The sequence below is a fragment of the Lissotriton vulgaris genome, chromosome 12, assembly GCF_964263255.1.
Source record: "Lissotriton vulgaris chromosome 12, aLisVul1.2, whole genome shotgun sequence".
NCBI classification, from domain to species: domain Eukaryota; kingdom Metazoa; phylum Chordata; class Amphibia; order Caudata; family Salamandridae; genus Lissotriton; species Lissotriton vulgaris.
In genome coordinates, this window is record NC_141700.1 from 127,561,196 (window position 1) to 127,583,555 (window position 22,360).

Sequence of the window (22,360 nt, forward strand, 5' to 3'; positions counted from 1 at the left end):
GTACAGTCATCCACTCCACATGTATCTGTCCTTACCAATGAGCCGATGGGAGACGAATTTACTGTTTCATCTAAGAGCTGGCACAATTCGTTTTGCACTCTGCTTTCCACTTGGTTATAGCCCAAACTCCAATTTTAATTTGTGCTCTTGTGACGGGAGGAGTGAGCAAACTATTATGCACTTTATATTTTTCTGCAAATACTATATCAAATATTTTAAACTGTTTTTATGTCCTTATTTAATAAAAGAAGACCAATTAGTCTAGAGGTAGCATATCGATCCATGATAGAATTAGATGATGTTGATCTTATTTTCCGCACTAGCACTTTCTTAAAATCTGCAGTTAGGGCGCGAAGATCTATGATGGACCCTTGATATTGTTACAAATAGATTCTGTAATGTTTCTCCTTTTTAACAATTACATGTATTGACATGCTGTACAGCTTTGCACAAGTCACTTTAGTATCTGTACACTGGATATGTTTTAATTATTTTTAATCTTTTTGGTTACTTGCTGTGATGTATTTGTTTTGTGTGCTTTTATGGGTACTATTGTATCTGAATAAAGTTGAGCTGAACTGAACTGAAAGTGAAATGTAGAACCAGGAGAATGGATAAACTTATCATTAAAAATTGATAAACGCTGGATTATCTGTGATTTGCACAAACAAGGTTTATAAGAATAACAACCATGTTATGCAATACATAATGCTTTCTAAATCTGGTAGCTTCAGTCAATCAGGATTTATAAAGCGCTGCTGATCACCCGATAGGGTATCCAGGCGCTTACAGGCCCCAGAGGCTTCCAGGTCTTGAGGGCCATTCGGAAGTCTGGAAGGGAGGTAAGGGTCCGGAGGTGCGTGGTGAGGCTGTTCCGGGTCTTTGCTGCGATGTGGGAGAAAGAGCGTCCTCCACTTCTGCTTCGGTAGATGCGGGCAGTATGGGCAAGTGAAAGGGAGGCGGAGAATAGTCTTCTCGATCGTTGGTGGAAGTTCAGCTTAACTACAAGTCCCAGAATACCAATCGCTGTTGGCTTTAAAGTCAGGCTGGCTGAAGGTGTTGTACATGACTATGGTGCACTTCGGTTAGTAGGGGCTAGTACTTGCCCCATCACCCATACAGAGAAGGCACAGAGTAATAAAATATTTCAAAATACAATGACGGCCCTCCGACCCTTCACGGCTGGCTGCTGCTGGCCCTCAACTGCTAATCCTGCCGTCAACTATCGGCCTCAGCACCAAGAGGCCCCGCTAGGCCCTGATTTGGAGGTGGTCAGAATAGGGGTGGGACTTACCAAGCAAACAGTAAATACCATCAACCCGGGATGAAGTACTTACCATGTGCACAGACTACCTCCAAGTCTAAGTTTGGAAATGACAGAGAACATGCTGAATTGATATTTAACGCACCGAGTCCCGAGCGGCCCAGTAAATAGAGATATGAGCGGTAACTGTTGGCACACATATCCTAATCATGAGTTTTGTAAAAGATGTCAGCAGGTTGAACCTGCTGATATTTATCAGAAGGAAAATGGTAGGAATTTACTAGAACATCCTGATTTGGGTGCGGGTAGCACCAAAACCTGCATGTTATTCCCCAAAAACTCGCAATTGGAGCACTCAATCAATTTTAACTCAACTGGGTCGGATTATATCAGGTGCAATAAATATCACACTAATTACCAGGCCACTTGTAATGAGGGCCCTTAAATTATATGTTTTTTTCTTTTTTTCTGATCATTTTACCTCGATAAAATTCAGTAGGTTTGACATGCCAAAATCAGTCGGAGGCAAATTGATCCTTGGACGATCTCGTTTTATGGTAGGGCTCGGAGTTCTCCTCCAAACTCACAACCTGGTCCAAACTACTGTGCACATTATGAATGCTCCGACTGATTGATAAATGGTATTGGTTGAAAAATTGGAAATTACTCTTCATCAGGGCACCTGTTGATTCTAGATGCACCTACACACAGCAGCGGCTCCTCCGCAATGGCGTAGGAGTGATGCCCCAATGGCTCTGAGCAAGCAGCTGAAAAATAAAACAATGTTCTAGCATCGTTTTATTTTTCATTTGCCGGTTCTGAGCCAGCTTGTGCAGGGAGGGGAGGGGCATGGGAGGAGGAGTGCAATGTGCACTCCTTAAGTGTGCACGTCTCAGGCCGGTCAAACCCACATGTGCACTTAGGTTTCTCCAATCCTGCTGTTTTGAGCAGCCGGGCTGGACCCCACATCCTCCCTGGCCTGAGTGCAGCGTTTTTTCAACCCGCTCAGGCCAATGCGCGGCTGCTCTCATAGTACGAGCGGTACAAAAGAGGGTGGTGATGGACGGAGCATCTAAATCAATCAAACACTCACACCCAGTCAAAAGATCTGGGTTTAATCCATCACCGTTCTTTAGCCCACTCTGCCACCCCAGTTCAGACATGGCTATATGCAAATCAGTCTGACCCTGTGCCCTATGGGAACAGTCCAGCCCAAACTGCCAAGCCATGTCTTCCCTGGACCGGAAACAAGCTTCCGAGGACCGGTTTCTGGCATTCCAGCCGTCTTCAGCCCGGCTTGCTTGAATCCAGTGGCAAAGTGAGCAAGGGACTCACGTCTGAGCATACCCTGCCACACTTATGGCGGCCAAAAGCGGTACAAAAGGGAGTGGTGATGGACGGAGCATCTGAATCAATCAAACACTCACACCCAGTCAAAAGATCTGGGTTTAATCCATCACCGTTCTTTAGCCCACTCTGCCACCCCAGTTCAGACATGGCTATATGCAAATCAGTCTGACCCTGTGCCCTATGGGAACAGTCCAGCCCGAACTGCCAAGCCATGTCTTTCCTGGACCGGAAACAAGCTTCCGAGGACCGGTTTCTGGCATTCCAGCCGTCTTCAGCCCGGCTTGCTTGAATCCAGTGGCAAAGTGAGCAAGGGACTCACGTCTGAGCATATCCTGCCACACTTATGGCGGCCAAAAGCGGTACAAAAGGGGGTGGTGATGGACCGAGCATCTGAATCAATCAAACACTCACACCCAGTCAAAAGATCTGGGTTTAATCCATCACCGTTCTTTAGCCCACTCTGCCACCCCAGTTCAGACATGCCTATATGCAAATCAGTCTGACCCTGTGCCCTATGGGAACAGTCCAGCCCGAACTGCCAAGCCATGTCTCCCTGGACTGGAAACAAGCTTCTGAGGACCGGTTCTGGCATTCCAGCCGTCTTCAGCCCGGCTTGCATGAATCCAGTGGCAAAGTGAGCAAGGGACTCACGTCTGAGCATACCCTGCCACACTTATGGCGGCCAAAAGCGGTACAAAAGGGGGTGGTGATGGACGGAGCATCTGAATCAATCAAACACTCACACCCAGTCAAAACATCTGGGTTTAATCCATCACCATTCTTTAGCCCACTCTGCCACCCCAGTTCAGACATGGCTATATGCAAATCAGTCTGACCCTGTGCCCTATGGGAACAGTCCAGCCCGAACTGCCAAGCCATGTCTTCCCTCGACCGGAACAAGCTTCCGAGGAACGGTTTCTGACATTCCAGTCGTCTTCAGCCCGGCTTGCTTGAATCCAGTGGCAAAGTGAGCAAGGGACTCAGGTCTGAGCATACCCTGCCACACTTATGGCGGCCAAAAGCGGTACAAAAGGGGGTGGTGATGGACGGAGCATCTGAATTAATCAAACACTCACACCCAGTCAAAAGATCTGGGTTTAATCCATCACCGTTCTTTAGCCCACTCTGCCACCCCAGTTCAGACATGGCTATATGCAAATCAGTCTGACCCTGTGCCCTATGGGAACAGTCTAGCCCGAACTACCAAGCCATGTCTTCCCTGGACCGGAAACAATCTTCCGAGGAACGGTTTCTGGCATTCCAGCCGTCTTCAGCCCGGCTTGCTTGAATCCAGTGGCAAAGTGAGCAAGGGACTCACGTCTGAGCACACCCTGCCACACTTATGGCGGCCAAAAGCGGTACAAAAGGGGGTGGTGATGGACGGGGCATCTGAATCAATCAAACACTTACACCCAGTCAAAAGATCTGGGTTTAATCCATCACCGTTCTTTAGCCCACTCTGCCACCCCAGCTCAGACATGGCTATATACAAATCAGTCTGACCCTGTGCCCTATGGGAACAGTCCAGCCCGAACTGCCAGGACATGTCTTCCCTGGACAGGAAACAAGCTTCCGAGGACCGGTTTCTGGATTCCAGCCGTCTTCAGCCCGGCTTGCTTGAATCCAGTGGCAAAGTGAGCAAGGGACTCACGTCTGAGCATACCATGCCACACTTATGGCGGCCAAAAGCGGTACAAAAGGGGGTGGTGATGGACGGAGCATTTGAATCAATCAAACACTCACACCCAGTCAAAAGATCTGGGTTTAATCCATCACCGTTCTTTAGCCCACTCTGCCACCCCAGTTCAGACATGGCTATTTGCAAATCAGTCTGACCCTGTGCCCTATGGGAACAGTCCAGCCCGAACTGCCAAGCCATGTCTTCCCTGGACCGGAAACAAGCTTCCGAGGACCGGTTTCTGGCATTGCAGCCGTCTTCAGCCCGGCTTGCTTGAATCCAGTGGCAAAGTGAGCAAGGGACTCACGTCTGAGCATACCCTGCCACACTTATGGCGGCCAAAAGCGGTACAAAAGGGAGTGGTGATGGACGGAGCATTTGAATCAATCAAACACTCACACCCAGTCAAAAGATCTGGGTTTAATCCATCACCGTTCTTTAGCCCACTCTGCCACCCCAGTTCAGACATGGCTATTTGCAAATCAGTCTGACCCTGTGCCCTATGGGAACAGTCCAGCCCGAACTGCCAAGCCATGTCTTCCCTGGACCGGAAACAAGCTTCCGAGGACCGGTTTCTGGATTCCAGCCGTCTTCAGCCCGGCTTGCTTGAATCCAGTGGCAAAGTGAGCAAGGGACTCACGTCTGAGCATACCATGCCACACTTATGGCGGCCAAAAGCGGTACAAAAGGGGGTGGTGATGGACGGAGCATCTGAATCAATCAAACACTCACACCCAGTCAAAAGATCTGGGTTTAATCCATCACCGTTCTTTAGCCCACTCTGCCACCCCAGTTCAGACATGGCTATATGCAAATCAGTCTGACCCTGTGCCCTGGATTCCAGCCGTCTTCAGCCCGGCTTGCTTGAATCCAGTGGCAAAGTGAGCAAGGGACTCACGTCTGAGCATACCATGCCACACTTATGGCGGCCAAAAGCGGTACAAAAGGGGGTGGTGATGGACGGAGCATTTGAATCAATCAAACACTCACACCCAGTCAAAAGATCTGGGTTTAATCCATCACCGTTCTTTAGCCCACTCTGCCACCCCAGTTCAGACATGGCTATTTGCAAATCAGTCTGACCCTGTGCCCTATGGGAACAGTCCAGCCCGAACTGCCAAGCCATGTCTTCCCTGGACCGGAAACAAGCTTCCGAGGACCGGTTTCTGGCATTGCAGCCGTCTTCAGCCCGGCTTGCTTGAATCCAGTGGCAAAGTGAGCAATGGACTCACGTTTGAGCATACGCTGCCACACTTATGGCGGCCAAAAGCGGTACAAAAGGGGGTGGTGATGGACGGAGCATCTGAATCAATCAAACACTCACACCCAGTCAAAAGATCTAGGTTTAATCCATCACCGTTCTTTAGCCCACTCTGCCACCCCAGTTTAGACATGGCTATATGCAAATCAACCTGACCCTGTGCACTATGGGAACAGTCCATCCCGAACTGCCAAGACATGTCTTCCCTGGACCGGAAACAAGCTTCCGAGGACCGGTTTCTGGCATTCCAGCCGTCTTCAGCCCGGCTTTCTTGAATCCAGTGGCAAAGTGAGCAAGGGACTCACGTCTGAGCATACCCTGCCACACTTATGGCGGCCAAAAGCGGTACAAAAGGGGGTGGTGATGGACGGAGCATCTGAATCAATCAAACACTCACACCCAGTCAAAAGATCTGGGTTTAATCCATCACCGTTCTTTAGCCCACTCTGCCACCCCAGTTCAGACATGGCTATATGCAAATTAGTCTGACCCTGTGCCCTATGGGAACAGTCCAGCCCGAACTGTCAAGCCATGTCTTCCCTGGACCGGAAACAAGCTTCCGAGGACCGCTTTCTGGCATTCCAGCCGTCTTCAGCCCGGCTTGCTTGAATCCAGTGGCAAAGTGAGCAAGGGACTCACGTCTGAGCATCCAGGCTGATGAAGGCTGATAGCCAGAAACCGGTCCTTGGATGCTTGATTCCGGTCTGGGAAAGACATGGCTTGGCAGTTCGGACTGGACTGTTCCCATGACGCACAGGGTCAGAGCTGATTTGCATATAGCCAGTGTCTAACCCAGGGTGGTGTGGAGTGCAAAAAACGATGGATTTAGGCCCAGATCCTTGTACTGGGGTGAATGTATGACATTGTTCTACATTCTGTCCATCAACTGTGTTTTTTGCAATTTTCACTCATAGTACGAGAGCAGCAAGGGGATTGCACAGGGCGTCTGTCTCAGGGGATGCTGCTGGGATGAGGAAGAGCAGAGGAGATGTGACACGGGAGGCGGCGGGCACCTTAAGGCAGGGCTTTAAGTGGAAAGAAAAAACTGGGGGTCTCTCAAAGGGGCGTGGCCAATGTAATTAAGGGCGTGGCCTGAAACCCCGTAAGCTAAAAATCTGTGCTTAGCATAGTGTGCCGCCTGACTTGTATTTCGCTGTTTCTGTCATTGGCTCTAAATATAGGATACAACAAGAAACATCACACCTACAACAAGTCAAGACTATTGGCTTTGTCAATGGTTGTTAGTTGCATAAGATAAATAAGCAGCAACTAATATTGAAAAAGCTTCTACTTAAAGCCCTGGGGACACCACGACAATGTTGCTGCTCCTTAGTTTCAAAAAGAGAAGGGAAACCCAGAGAGAAAATTACTCTTTAAAGGATTTCCCTTCCCTTACAAGGCTCACCTGGCATGACGTCATGCTGTAACTTCTCCACTAATGAGAAGTGAGCAGTGTGAGCAGCGCACATCCATGTGCCTGCTGTCACTGCAGTCCGGAATAAAACTGGCCGCCTGTGCCAGGGCACAAAACAGAGTCCGATAGAGACCCGTTGTGTGGCCCCCTTTAAAAAGCTGCCGGTGCTCAGCACCGGTAAGACCCGGCCCACTTAAAGCCCTGCCTTAAAGTAAGTTTTTTTTAAATTATTATTAACACCCCTCACCCCGCTCTTACCCCCTCTGTGCTCCCTCCACCCGCCTCACCACCCTTTGTTCGTGGCGGCCCCCACTGCCTACACAAACCGGTTAGGTTACAAGTACACTTATTCAGCTGTATGTGATTTGTGTCTATCGAGCCAGTGTGTGTGCCTCAGTGTCTCGACAAAGAGCCAGCCTATATGTGACTGTAGGGTGCCAGAAATCCTCTGATTCCATTTGAGGGAGGATAAAAGGCTGTCTCAGCCGCACCATGACCCAATCTCAATACCTGAGGCGTACAAGCGGACCTTTGCAGCAGGCACTCAACCCCCTGAGCAATGTCCAGTCTGCACTTGAGGACAGTACTCACCCTGGGCAGCATGCTGGCTTTCTTCTCCATAGAGAGTCTGTTATCTTGATTGTTCTCCAGAAGTTCTTCCAATGCATCGACCTAGAAATAAAAACCCAAATTGGTCAATAAATGAAATTTTCTATCCATGACTGCTACTTCACAGTGCTCTAAATATTAGAGTTTATTGTTGCCATCCCAGTACTATTTATCATGGGCGCTTGGAGGATGAAGGGTTGAATTTGTCCTGTCGTAATTAAAAAAAGTACGGTGTATTATTTCAGAAAAGACAAATATTGCCCCTTCCAATGTAAAAAGATCTCACTCAGATCAGTCTGAGCAATGTCAAATATCAGTATTGCATAATCAGGGCCATTAGAATTATGTGGCTGGGGAGGAACAAGTTATGTGGCAGATGTGACTAAATTATGTGGCAGGGAAAAGCAAATTATGTAGAATAGAGCGGTACATTTTGTAACAGTGTTACCTCATTACTTTGTCAATTTTTCATGTTGGCACTGTCTGGGACAAGGTTTCACATCATTACCAGTTTGACACCAGAATGCAGGAATACGTGCCATAAAGGTGACCCATAGACCTTTTCAAAGGGCCATCCACTGTGCAGGGCACGCAGCACTTCTATTTTAGTAACCTTTAGACCGCTTGAGCCAGACACAAAATTTAACCCTCACCCTCAACTAAGTGTATCCCTAATCCATACACTTATTTGTGATCTCACCATAACAAGTACTGAAGAACCTCTCTTCATCCAAATCAGGCTATTCAACTGCCCCTATGTGTTTTACTCTCCTAGTCGGAATGTAACCATGCGCATGAGTAACTCTTTCGTTCGCCCACCGGATACTAGGTGCTGACACACCTTGGCCTGATGATGATCACAATTCCATAGAAATTGAAACGCCTCGACTATAGACATATTGACTCCCCTTCCATTATGTAAAAATAACAAAAGGAGGTGGAACATCTTGTTATTTTCAGTTGATGCTTGTTTTTTACGTTTTCACTTATCACGGCGCGTTCCTTCACTCCACTGTGAGCACTAGATATTGGCATACATTATCAATGTTGCTTCAATCATATGCAATGAATACATTAATTGCATTTTAGACTTTGTTTAGTGACCTGCTGCTAAGGTTATTCTGGTGTACTATGTACTGTTTAATCATCGTGTTAACTAAGAAACTATGGCCCTCATTACGATGTCAGTTGGAGTTGCCTCCGATGGACACCGTTTCGGTGAGGTAATCACCCGGCCACAGGTCGGCAGTTCCACACACCTGACTACAACGCGAACGCACAGGGTGCGGTCGCAAACTCCCATTTCTCTATGGGACTGTGTGCGGTGGGTGGAAACCGCCCGCAGTACAAGCTCCCGTTGAGAAATGAGAGTTTGTGAAAATACCTGCGCCGTGTGGCAGCCGCCTCACGGTGCTGGCTACGGGGTGCACGGATTTTTAGGGGCCACCGTAGGTGTCAGCCAGGCCCCTAAGCGGAGAGCCAGGGGGTAAGGGGGCCCTGCTAGGAGTCCCCAATGTCACTTTCTGACAGACTTTCAATATCGGAAAGGCCGACATGGAAAGGCTGTTGGAAACCGACATCGTAATCCCGACGGCGGAGCCGAGCCTGGCTCTGCCGTCATTGAAGGGATTTTTATTGCGCTCCTGCTCCGACTGGCTTACAGAGCCCATCAGAAGACAGCGGAATGCCCTTGCGGTTTGCCCTCCGACTGCCGTAATCAACATACGGCGGTCGGAGGGATAGTTTAGGATGCCGGGCGGAGAGTCTCCGACTGCTGGGCGGAAGCTCTCCACCCAACATCAAAATCGAGCCTGATGTGTTTTCACACTTACAAGCAGTGGTGGCGGCTCCACCGCTGAGGCAGAAGAATGTCCCCCCCGCAGGAAATATGAAATGATAATAACACTACCTTATTACCATTTTTTCTGTACTGGCTCTGAAGGTGTGGGCAGGGGTGCCCACAGAGCAGGGGGAGGAGTGGTGAGCACTTCTTACTGCGCATGACGGTTTGGCCAGCCGTCTTGCGCCGGCCCAAACCGTCATGCGGACTTAGCATGTTCTACACCCCGCTGTATTGCACAGTCTGGGTGGAGAACATGCACAGCCTTCCACTGCTTGTCTCAGCACTGAACCACAGTGATGGTCAGACCAATCATGACGCTGATATCATGCTGATGACAGCAGCGTCGCTATTGGCTTAGGGTAGGGGTAGTCTGCTTCCTGCAGCCAGCAGGTGAGTGAAATTTTCTTTTTTTTTATCCGTTTTCTACCCCCCAATTCCCTTGCCCCACCACCCCTGCCCCATACCAGCCTCCACTGTTTAGGAGATTAATGGCCTAAATCAATCGCTGTTGTTTACTAAACTCAACTGTTCATTTCCCCAGAGTCTCTAAAATGTCGGGCTTCCCTTCTTCTGTGATATATGTGTGAGGGGCTGAGGCACATTAGCTCTGTTGTGAGAAGCTTTCCAAATGTATCAGTACACACATTAAGAAGGCGCGGCGTCCTTCATTTACCGTGCTGTGCTGAAGGGTGGCGCCAGGTGCGGGCGAAAGCACTAAACATAAAATACATTATTAAATAACTGAAACCCTCCAAAGTGCAGAACTCCCCGGGGCTCGTGAGCCGGCAGACTCTGCAATGCACATCCGGGGCCAATCACCGGAGCTTCCTGTGAGCTTGAAAGTGAATCCATAAAGTGGTTCTAGATCATGATGGCCAGACCGCTGAGTGGGTTAATGCGCCTGCTGAAGGGAATTTTGTGTAAGCAGCAAGTCCCCGGTCTGTCTGCACTTCGAACCCTGACAGAACCGGCTCATCCTTTCAGCCCCTGTCCCTCGAGGTAGAGAAAAGGAGCACCGTTGAAAAGAGTGACGCGCCTGCAGTTTACGTAAAAAGAGGTTACGTGACTTCTGGTGTGTGCAAAATATTGCAACACACAGGCCCAGCCTTCCAAACCGCTGAATACATGTATAAAATGTGTAAATAACTATTTCCCCTATAGGACGTGTTTTGTAAGCCACCTAACACTTTGTGAAAAAAAGCCATTGTAAAATGAAGGGGAGCACAGGTGAGGTCAGACTTTTATGTGTCATAAGAAAGCGCTATTTTTTAATCCAAAGCTTTCTTTATTGGCAGGAAGCTTTTTTAGATCAGATCATATTAGTGTTTCATCCCATATCTATCACCTCATATGATATAGGGTACGGCGGCATGGCGGGTTAGTGGTCCTGCTGATGACGGGTTCCCGCTCAGCCTCTCATCCTCAGGGATTGATAAAATAAGTGTCGGTGAGCTGGTAATTTGTTGGCAACCCATCTCATTATCATGATACCAACAACGTTACACCGATTATTAAATGCTGCGGTTCCATATATATTAATAATACCGCCCGACTCATTATACTACTAATAAGTAACACGTATATTGATGCTACTAGGGCTAAGACTCCCCAGACAACGCCAGAATTACGAAGATAATGCTTCTAACGTGCCAGCGCTCAAATATCATATTAATATGATCAACATTGTATTACTATTGATATTATGTGTTTTATTTCTTTTGTTGATAGGCTCCAGCTGATTAAAAAATTCAGTATTACAATTTACCTTTTTGGGTAAAAGTGCCTTGTGCCCCTTCCAAAGTGAAGCTGGACTGCGCGTGCAGTAAATGGGGAATGTATACTTAATACCGGCCTGCTACAAGGCGCTACAATAAAACGCCGCTTCCTGGAGGGAGGGCGGGGAGTCTCGCGGCGGCGGTTGCTCTCATCTGCGGGTGGGACAGCGGGTGGACAGGGGGCGGGTGGTCGGTGGAGGGCAGCGCCCAACTTTTGGCGGGGAGGCTCAAGCGAGGGCGCTATACTCACCCTCAGAAGGGGGGGGGCTCTAGGGCCCCTCGGCAGCTTTATCCTATAGATATTTGTACTGGGCCCTGGAAGCTCCTATATGAGGATGGAGGGGGGCTTCGAGGCGCTTAAACGTAGTCACTCGCGCACCCCACCACCAACGGGGCTCCTACTTCGTGGCATCGAGGACGCATGGCGAGCCTCTGGTAGCCTCGGCCACACGTTGTGATCTTGGGCAAACCCCCGTCCGTTTATTTCAATTTGTACAGGTGCTGAGAGAGCTTTAAAACCCCCGAGGATGCAAACTCGGGTCACAACCTGACAAAATGACATCGCTTTCACATTGTCACGCAGCCGTGCTTTATGTTCGCCGGTGCCCTTTGAGGTTTATGCGCACCCAGCCCAAATTAGGCGCGTTGTGTTTGTCTTTGGCTTCCTACACGACGAGAAAACTTAAGTATGAGTCACTGAAAATTGTGCCCGACGGCTGGGGTGCAGCTGCTCTGTTTGACACCAGTCAGTCAAAACTCTCACCCATTGGAAAAGAGGTAGGTGCTTGGGGGCTCAGTGCGCCTCAGATCACACAGTGGAGCCGCTGTACTCCGTGCCTTCAGCCGCTGCCACCTCTCATTGAGTACGTGACCTTTGCCCTCCTCGCCTACACGACCCGCAGTCACCACATTCCTGACAGACATTCAGTCAAGGATTTGTAGTGGTACGGTGGCACCACGGCACTCACCCGTGAGGGTCTCTAGGCGCTCACACAGTGTAGATGGGAATTGGTGAACGTGCACCACGCGTCATCAGCTGCTCACAGTTTCACTAATATATCTGCCAGTAGGGAGTGCAGCTGCGCTGTTCACCAGCGGCTTGGTCAGCTCCAGTCACAAGCGACAGAACGAATGAACAAACCATGCCAACTAACCACCAGGTGAGTGTACGCCAAGGAGCACACGAGGGGGCAGCTGCGCTGTTCGCCGTCAACTGTACCAAAGTCTCACTATTACACAGTTCACGAGGGCGCAGTCTCACTAGTACCCAGCTCACGAGGGGGCAGCTGCGCTATTCGCCACAGCCGTACCAAAGTTTCACTATTGCACAGTTCACGAGGGCGCAGTCTCACTAGTACCCAGCTCACGAGGGGGCAGCTGCACTGTTCGCCACCAGCTCTCCCTTAATCTCACTGTTTCCCAACACACGAGGGTGCAGTTGCACTGTTCGCCATCAACTGCCCCATAGTTTCACTATTACCCCGCACACAAGGGTGCAGCTTGGCGGTTCACCATCAGCTGTCTCCTAGTTTCACTATTACCCCGCACACGTGGGTGCAGCTGTTCACCATCAGCTGTCTCCTAGTTTCACTATTACCCCGCACACGTGGGTGCAGCTTGGTTGTTCACCATCAGACTCACTATTACCCAGCTCGGGTGTAGCTGCTCTGTTCAGCCCCAGTTCTCCCATAGTTTCACTATTACCCCGCACACGTGGGTGCAGCTTGGTTGTTCACCATCAGACTCACTATTACCCAGCTCGGGTGTAGCTGCTCTGTTCAGCCCCAGTTCTCCCATAGTTTCACTATTACCCAGCACACGTGGGTGATCTTGTTGAGGCTTCAGAACGGACGCGCCCCCACCCCCACTGCGTGCCCCCCCCTCCCCCCCCCGCCCCCTTCCCCCCCCGCCCCCTTCCCCTGTCCTCCGGACTCACCAGTGTCCTGGCAGGGTAGCCGTGCTGCGGCGTCTGGTCCTCTTGCGACGCCCCCTCCTCGGACCCCTGCGCCTGGCAGCCCACGAGGATGAAGGCGAGGAGCAGCCCCAGCAGCAGGGCGCGGAGCCCCGCGGAGGGCCCCCCCAGGAGTCCGGCTCTTCTGGGCTCCATCTCAGAGGCTGGGAGCGCTGGTCCTGCGTGAGGAGAGCGGGGCCGTCTTCAAGCAGAGGTTCTAGCGAACCATGGTTCTCTCTCCATCCTTTTATACTTCAGCTCCCCCTGGCTCAACCCCTCCCCCACCCCACAGAGGACCGACTCTTCTCCCCCCCCCCTCAGAGGACCGACTCTTCTCCTCCCGCCCCTTATGTGCAGGGGTAGAGCTACTTGGAACGTTGAGAAGAAATGGTTTAAATACGCCCCCCCCCCAATCAATCACATACTCTCTAGACACCATACCGCGCTCCGAGACGTGGCAGCAGATTAGTCTGTAGCGAAAAAGTATAAATGGTACTCATTTTATCAGTCTCACAAAGGATGAATGGCTGAGCTGACCACACTCAGATTTGAAACTCGTAATGCAAGTACCATTGAGCTGGGTAATTCCTCTTCTCTTCTCTCCTCTCCTCTCCTCTCCTCTCCTCTCCTCTCCTCTCTCCTCTCCTCTCCGCTCCTCTCCTCCTCTCCTCCCTTTCTCCCTCTTTCTCCCTCTCTCTCTCTTTCTTTCTCTCCCCCCTCCCCATATGTTACAGGAGGTTATGGTTAGGTTAAGATTTCACTCGTGCAAAACCAGTGAAATTCAGCAGTTACAGATAGCCGAGCTACCTATAACTTGCGCCCACAATGCACTGCTTATGACCTCACATATTACACCACTCATAACGTGGTAGAGTGAATGTCAGTGTGAGTGGCTGTTGGGTAAGTGAGTGGGTGTGTGAGTACCTGTATGGATGAGGGAGTGGTTGTGTGAGTTTCTGTATTGGTGATTGAGTGGGTGTGTGAATGGCTGTAAGGGTGTATGAGTGGGTGTGTAAGTGTCTCTATGTATGAACGATTGGACGCGTAAGCTGCTGTATTGGTGAGTGAGTGGGTGCATGAGTGGCTGTATGGGTGAGATAGTGAGTGTGTGTGAGTGGCTGTATGAGTGAGTGGATGTGTGAGTGGCTCTATAGATAAGTGATTGGTTGTGTGAGTACTGGTATGGGTATGTGAGCGGTTGTGTGGGAGTGGGTGTATGAGAGGTTCTATGGGGGTGTGAGTGGTTCTGTAGATGATGTCATCCATGATGTACTTTGAGATATCATCAGTGATATCACTGACCACGTCATGAGTGATGTTTATGGCACCAACTGTCGGAGATATTTATCTCTATATATATGTAGATCGATATGTGCACTAAGGAGTTCTTCTGGGATTCGCTCCGGTGGCAGGTAGTGCGTTTACCGGCAAAACCCAAGCCAGTCATAATGTCCATAATTACCAATCCAATGATGTATGCACACTCAGAGGTTACGGGCTGTTGCAAACCAAGTTTATTACTTTAGAACCGCAATGCGTTTCGGGACAAGCCTGTCTCTTGATCGCACGATTTTACAGTTCCACAATGACGTGCTTAAATAACATGAACATAGAAGAGGTCCTATTGACCAGCCTGAGTCACAGTTTATATTGGCTGACATCTTGGAAGGGTATGTATTACGAATTCATGCACGTACAAATGCAACACATGTTATATTCATGACACAAACTGAGCTATGTATATGCTCTAAATCACCTCGGGGTCGATTCCGATTTGGGAAAAACCGCTCTGAATAGCCGTTCGGAGCATTTTTCCCGTACAAATCGTACCCTGCAACGTCCCCCGTACGTACGACGAAGTACGATTCGTACCAGGAGCTGGACTCCGTACAAATCATACAGAGACCATACAAATCAAATCCCCGTACGAATCTCCCTCGGAACCCGCTGTACGCGTCATCTGTACGGTTCGCGGCTGCTTTTTCCGACCCGGCATGTACGATTCGTGTCAGGTACGCACCGTACGACACTTTTTCGACGGGAGATGAAAACAGCTGCAAAAGCAGAGTTCGCCCCGAAACAGGTACGGACCCCCCCCCCCCCCCCCCCCCCACTCCCCGGGACTGTGCGTACACCCCATGATCGCAGGGGTACGCACCCACGGGGTGTAGGCACGTACCCCGCGATCTTGGGGTGTACGCACCGTACCCCATGTTCGCTGGGTGTACGGTGCGTACACCCAGCGATTGCGGGGTACGGTGCGTACACCTCAAGATCGCAGGGATACGCACCGTAGCCCTCTGATCATGGGGTGTACGCACTGTATGATGTGTAGGTGATTGTGTGCTTTTCCGTATGAATCGCTCTTACCTGACGTGGACCATACGAATCGCGTCCTCATACCCCGGTCCGGATCGTAGTCGTCGGGTCGTACGGCATGTGTACGAGTCGTACGGTTCACTGTTTCAGCCTTGCAATACGTACGGATCGCGACGATTCGGACAGATTGACGGAATACGGATCGTACTACGCGACTCGGATGGATGGATACGAATTGTACGGGGATGGCTCCGGATGAAAATCGTAAAGACGTTTTTTTCCATGATCGGAATCGGCCCCAATGTGTTTGAATTTATTAGATACCAATTGGGTGTGCAATTATTTCCAAGACTTGCAGCTATCATCTTTCTAAATGGGCTCGTGCTCTCTCACAAGACCACATGAATCAAACATCGTGTATTGCAAGTCGATGTTTCTGACCCATAGGATTAGGACTGTAGGTACAAAATAATTTTTTGCTATAACTTAGTCCTACATAGAATATCATGAATTGCTCATGCGATATTCTTCCAGATTAAAAGCGTTAAAGAGTTGTTGAAACTCATGTCCTTAAACCAGAGGATGATCTATACTTGCGGACTAGTGCCAAAATATCAATACCACAATTCAAGTATTCGCTGGTAAATTTTAGTACTCAAAAATTACAATCATCGAATCTAGGAAACCAACCGGGTAGGCTGAAACCAGCTACTTTAGGTCCATTGACTTAAAAATTGGTACCTCTCTGCATGTTCATACCGTAAATGTGAAATACAAAACTATAAACAAAATTAAATTTAACGATAATAAGTGAAGTGCTCAAAAAGCCTCTAAAAGGTGTCTTATCTTCAGTGTTGGTGTTGAGCCGATCCGAACGAAGAAAAGGGTAGGGAAGCCGTGTTGTGGTCATACTAGTGATCCATTACCTTCCTTTCCTCCTGTGAACAGATAACACAAAAAGAAGACCATTAAAAGCAAATTTAAAACAAACTACTTGGTTTGCAACAGCCCGTAGCCTCTGAGTGTCCGTACATCGTTGGATTGGTAATTATATATATATATATATATATATATAACATCGAAGATCCAACCACACGAGGAATCAGAGGGACACCATGGGGATTCAGGTAAGTGGTTTATTTCATCAGGAAACAGCTTGGGCATGACGCGTTTCGTCGTAATTGACTTCCTCAGATGCCTGCTGTAAAACAAACAGAGCTTGGCGCCACTGCTCCGTAAATGATGCCTTTTGTTCAGCCATTGGTGGAGTGTTCAGGTAGGGCGGGACAGAGTCACTCAGGATACTGCAGCAGCGTCGGCAAACTACAGGTCCCAGCATGCCACTCACATAGCACGCCGGGTGAAACTCTGCTCCTCTCCCTCGTGTCCAATTTGTGGGACCTGAACAGTGTTTACGAACACGGTACAGCAACAGTGGTGAAACCCGGCTTGCTGACAAACAACCACTCGCTGGGTCCCCATATCGCCTTGACCACACATATCCGCACCGGGACAGTCCTGGAATCATGGACGCTGTGGCCCCTCAATTTCCATGTGTAAGTACACAATGCTGCTGGCTGCAGCGGCGCTGTTATCCGATGTGGGTGTGGCGGAACAGAGAGCTCCCAGTAGCCTGGAAACAGAAGTTGCACGAGTGCAGCGGTGCCTTGATTGCCTCTGTCCTCTTTACAAGACGGTTCCCTCTAGCGCGCCACGGGCCTGCGCGCACAATATAACATCGAAGATCCAACCACACGAGGAATCAGAGGGACACCATGGGGATTCAGGTAAGTGGTTTATTTCATCAGGAAACAGCTTGGGCATGACGCGTTTCGTCGTAATTGACTTCCTCAGATGCCTGCTGTAAAACAAACAGAGCTTGGCGCCACTGCTCCGTAAATGATGCCTTTTGTTCAGCCATTGGTGGAGTGTTCAGGTAGGGCGGGACAGAGTCACTCAGGATACTGCAGCAGCGTCGGCAAACTACAGGTCCCAGCATGCCACTCACATAGCACGCCGGGTGAAACTCTGCTCCTCTCCCTCGTGTCCAATTTGTGGGACCTGAACAGTGTTTACGAACACGGTACAGCAACAGTGGTGAAACCCGGCTTGCTGACAAACAACCACTCGCTGGGTCCCCATATCGCCTTGACCACACATATCCGCACCGGGACAGTCCTGGAATCATGGACGCTGTGGCCCCTCAATTTCCATGTGTAAGTACACAATGCTGCTGGCTGCAGCGGCGCTGTTATCCGATGTGGGTGTGGCGGAACAGAGAGCTCCCAGTAGCCTGGAAACAGAAGTTGCACGAGTGCAGCGGTGCCTTGATTGCCTCTGTCCTCTTTACAAGACGGTTCCCTCTAGCGCGCCACGGGCCTGCGCGCACAATATAACATCGAAGATCCAACCACACGAGGAATCAGAGGGACACCATGGGGATTCAGGTAAGTGGTTTATTTCATCAGGAAACAGCTTGGGCATGACGCGTTTCGTCGTAATTGACTTCCTCAGATGCCTGCTGTAAAACAAACAGAGCTTGGCGCCACTGCTCCGTAAATGATGCCTTTTGTTCAGCCATTGGTGGAGTGTTCAGGTAGGGCGGGACAGAGTCACTCAGGATACTGCAGCAGCGTCGGCAAACTACAGGTCCCAGCATGCCACTCACATAGCACGCCGGGTGAAACTCTGCTCCTCTCCCTCGTGTCCAATTTGTGGGACCTGAACAGTGTTTACGAACACGGTACAGCAACAGTGGTGAAACCCGGCTTGCTGACAAACAACCACTCGCTGGGTCCCCATATCGCCTTGACCACACATATCCGCACCGGGACAGTCCTGGAATCATGGACGCTGTGGCCCCTCAATTTCCATGTGTAAGTACACAATGCTGCTGGCTGCAGCGGCGCTGTTATCCGATGTGGGTGTGGCGGAACAGAGAGCTCCCAGTAGCCTGGAAACAGAAGTTGCACGAGTGCAGCGGTGCCTTGATTGCCTCTGTCCTCTTTACAAGACGGTTCCCTCTAGCGCGCCACGGGCCTGCGCGCACAATATAACATCGAAGATCCAACCACACGAGGAATCAGAGGGACACCATGGGGATTCAGGTAAGTGGTTTATTTCATCAGGAAACAGCTTGGGCATGACGCGTTTCGTCGTAATTGACTTCCTCAGATGCCTGCTGTAAAACAAACAGAGCTTGGCGCCACTGCTCCGTAAATGATGCCTTTTGTTCAGCCATTGGTGGAGTGTTCAGGTAGGGCGGGACAGAGTCACTCAGGATACTGCAGCAGCGTCGGCAAACTACAGGTCCCAGCATGCCACTCACATAGCACGCCGGGTGAAACTCTGCTCCTCTCCCTCGTGTCCAATTTGTGGGACCTGAACAGTGTTTACGAACACGGTACAGCAACAGTGGTGAAACCCGGCTTGCTGACAAACAACCACTCGCTGGGTCCCCATATCGCCTTGACCACACATATCCGCACCGGGACAGTCCTGGAATCATGGACGCTGTGGCCCCTCAATTTCCATGTGTAAGTACACAATGCTGCTGGCTGCAGCGGCGCTGTTATCCGATGTGGGTGTGGCGGAACAGAGAGCTCCCAGTAGCCTGGAAACAGAAGTTGCACGAGTGCAGCGGTGCCTTGATTGCCTCTGTCCTCTTTACAAGACGGTTCCCTCTAGCGCGCCACGGGCCTGCGCGCACAATATAACATCGAAGATCCAACCACACGAGGAATCAGAGGGACACCATGGGGATTCAGGTAAGTGGTTTATTTCATCAGGAAACAGCTTGGGCATGACGCGTTTCGTCGTAATTGACTTCCTCAGATGCCTGCTGTAAAACAAACAGAGCTTGGCGCCACTGCTCCGTAAATGATGCCTTTTGTTCAGCCATTGGTGGAGTGTTCAGGTAGGGCGGGACAGAGTCACTCAGGATACTGCAGCAGCGTCGGCAAACTACAGGTCCCAGCATGCCACTCACATAGCACGCCGGGTGAAACTCTGCTCCTCTCCCTCGTGTCCAATTTGTGGGACCTGAACAGTGTTTACGAACACGGTACAGCAACAGTGGTGAAACCCGGCTTGCTGACAAACAACCACTCGCTGGGTCCCCATATCGCCTTGACCACACATATCCGCACCGGGACAGTCCTGGAATCATGGACGCTGTGGCCCCTCAATTTCCATGTGTAAGTACACAATGCTGCTGGCTGCAGCGGCGCTGTTATCCGATGTGGGTGTGGCGGAACAGAGAGCTCCCAGTAGCCTGGAAACAGAAGTTGCACGAGTGCAGCGGTGCCTTGATTGCCTCTGTCCTCTTTACAAGACGGTTCCCTCTAGCGCGCCACGGGCCTGCGCGCACAATATAACATCGAAGATCCAACCACACGAGGAATCAGAGGGACACCATGGGGATTCAGGTAAGTGGTTTATTTCATCAGGAAACAGCTTGGGCATGACGCGTTTCGTCGTAATTGACTTCCTCAGATGCCTGCTGTAAAACAAACAGAGCTTGGCGCCACTGCTCCGTAAATGATGCCTTTTGTTCAGCCATTGGTGGAGTGTTCAGGTAGGGCGGGACAGAGTCACTCAGGATACTGCAGCAGCGTCGGCAAACTACAGGTCCCAGCATGCCACTCACATAGCACGCCGGGTGAAACTCTGCTCCTCTCCCTCGTGTCCAATTTGTGGGACCTGAACAGTGTTTACGAACACGGTACAGCAACAGTGGTGAAACCCGGCTTGCTGACAAACAACCACTCGCTGGGTCCCCATATCGCCTTGACCACACATATCCGCACCGGGACAGTCCTGGAATCATGGACGCTGTGGCCCCTCAATTTCCATGTGTAAGTACACAATGCTGCTGGCTGCAGCGGCGCTGTTATCCGATGTGGGTGTGGCGGAACAGAGAGCTCCCAGTAGCCTGGAAACAGAAGTTGCACGAGTGCAGCGGTGCCTTGATTGCCTCTGTCCTCTTTACAAGACGGTTCCCTCTAGCGCGCCACGGGCCTGCGCGCACAATATAACATCGAAGATCCAACCACACGAGGAATCAGAGGGACACCATGGGGATTCAGGTAAGTGGTTTATTTCATCAGGAAACAGCTTGGGCATGACGCGTTTCGTCGTAATTGACTTCCTCAGATGCCTGCTGTAAAACAAACAGAGCTTGGCGCCACTGCTCCGTAAATGATGCCTTTTGTTCAGCCATTGGTGGAGTGTTCAGGTAGGGCGGGACAGAGTCACTCAGGATACTGCAGCAGCGTCGGCAAACTACAGGTCCCAGCATGCCACTCACATAGCACGCCGGGTGAAACTCTGCTCCTCTCCCTCGTGTCCAATTTGTGGGACCTGAACAGTGTTTACGAACACGGTACAGCAACAGTGGTGAAACCCGGCTTGCTGACAAACAACCACTCGCTGGGTCCCCATATCGCCTTGATATATATATATCTATACTACTATTATAAAGAGAGAACAGAAACCTTTTGGCAAGGTAAACTCGGGAACCACAGCGCCAATCCACACACCCACTACATTGTTGTAATCCTCAGGGTGTGTAGATGGACATAGGCTGCATAAAATTAAAATAAAAACTTAAATTAAAAAATTAAACTTTAAAAACAAAGTATTCCCATAAAAGTAGCGCCGGCTGCGACGTAGCGATGGCCGCGACCTAGCGATGTCTGCAAAGTGTGTGATGACGACAGGCGGGGAGGAGCGGTGACGAGCAGCGAGGAGTGGCAGTGAAGTCTGGAGCGCGGGGAAGAGCGGCGGCTCAGGTAAGGCAAAGGCGAGGCGGGCGGGAGGCGGTCTGGGCAATGTCGGGGCGGGGTAAGGCAGAGGCAAAGGCGAGACAGGAGGCGGGAGGCGGGAGGCAGGCGGGAGGCGGTCTGGGCAATGTCGGGGCGGGCGGGGGCCGGGGCGGGAATGCACCCAAGCCTGAAATGTTGCCCCCAGCCCCCTTCTGCCCCAGGCAACGCTGACGCAATTCGGAAATGCTGCCCCCAGCCCCTTTCTGCCCCAGGCAACGCTGGGGCGGGCTGCTAGTATATATATATATATATATATATATCAGCATCCAAAGAGATCCCATAGCCATGTGGGCGCGCTCTGCAGTGTGTGCTCTGCCCAGGGGTCGGATCCTGACCCAGGTAATTTTTTGAAACAAAGGAGGCGGCACAGTCAGAGATCGATTTAAAGCCTTATTTATTGCAAGACTTCACCCCACCAACGCGTTTCGGCCTCACTCGGCCTTGCTCACGGTTGGTTAGTCCCTCTACAGTGTTTGTATTTATACTAGCCCATTTGTAGCCATTTATGAGGCATTATGGGAATTGTAGTTTTAGTGCAATTAAGTGATAAAAGAAAAGAAAGACTTTGCATGATTTTTGCACTTAAATAATAATCATTGTTCAAATTGAAGGGTTTAGTACCCATTGTCTTAATTCGATGTTTTTTTCTTGTTTTTTCCGTTTTTTGAAGTTGTTCAGGGTGTAGTACCCATTTTTGTTCTGAGGTTCTTATTCCAGATGGACATGCAGATCCTCTCCAAAGTTCATCCCCTTCGGGTGTTTGGTTCGGAGTCTAATTATCATACAAGACTCCATCTGTCGCAATCTTCTGACCACATCACCTCCTCTTTCCATTTTGTCCAGCATTTTTGCTCCGAAGAAATGCATTTGCCTCCAATCACCATTTTGGCATGTACTCATGTGCTTCGCAGTGGCATATTGCATGTTGGCATTTTTTACTGCACGAATGTGCTCCAAAATTCTCTTTTTCAACATACACGTGGTGCACCCCACATATTTCATTCCACATTTGCATTCAATTATATAAATGACATTTTTTGAGGTGCATGAGATTTGTTGATCTATTCTCAT

General features: G+C 50.1%; 1 protein-coding gene across 1 annotated transcript in view; it reads right to left on the minus strand.

Moving 5' to 3' along the window:
- LOC147673623 (cocaine- and amphetamine-regulated transcript protein-like) overlaps positions 1-13,353 on the minus strand; it is a 30,141-nt gene extending 16,788 nt beyond the window's left edge. The window contains exons 1-2 of the mRNA XM_086947538.1: positions 13,131-13,353; positions 7,559-7,639 (exon numbers count right to left, since the gene is read on the minus strand). Of these exons, the coding sequence (XP_086803664.1) occupies positions 7,559-7,639; positions 13,131-13,301 (252 nt within the window). The 5' untranslated portion in view covers positions 13,302-13,353. The remainder of the gene's footprint in view (positions 1-7,558; positions 7,640-13,130) is intronic.
- Between the last annotated feature and the right edge of the window lie 9,007 nt (positions 13,354-22,360).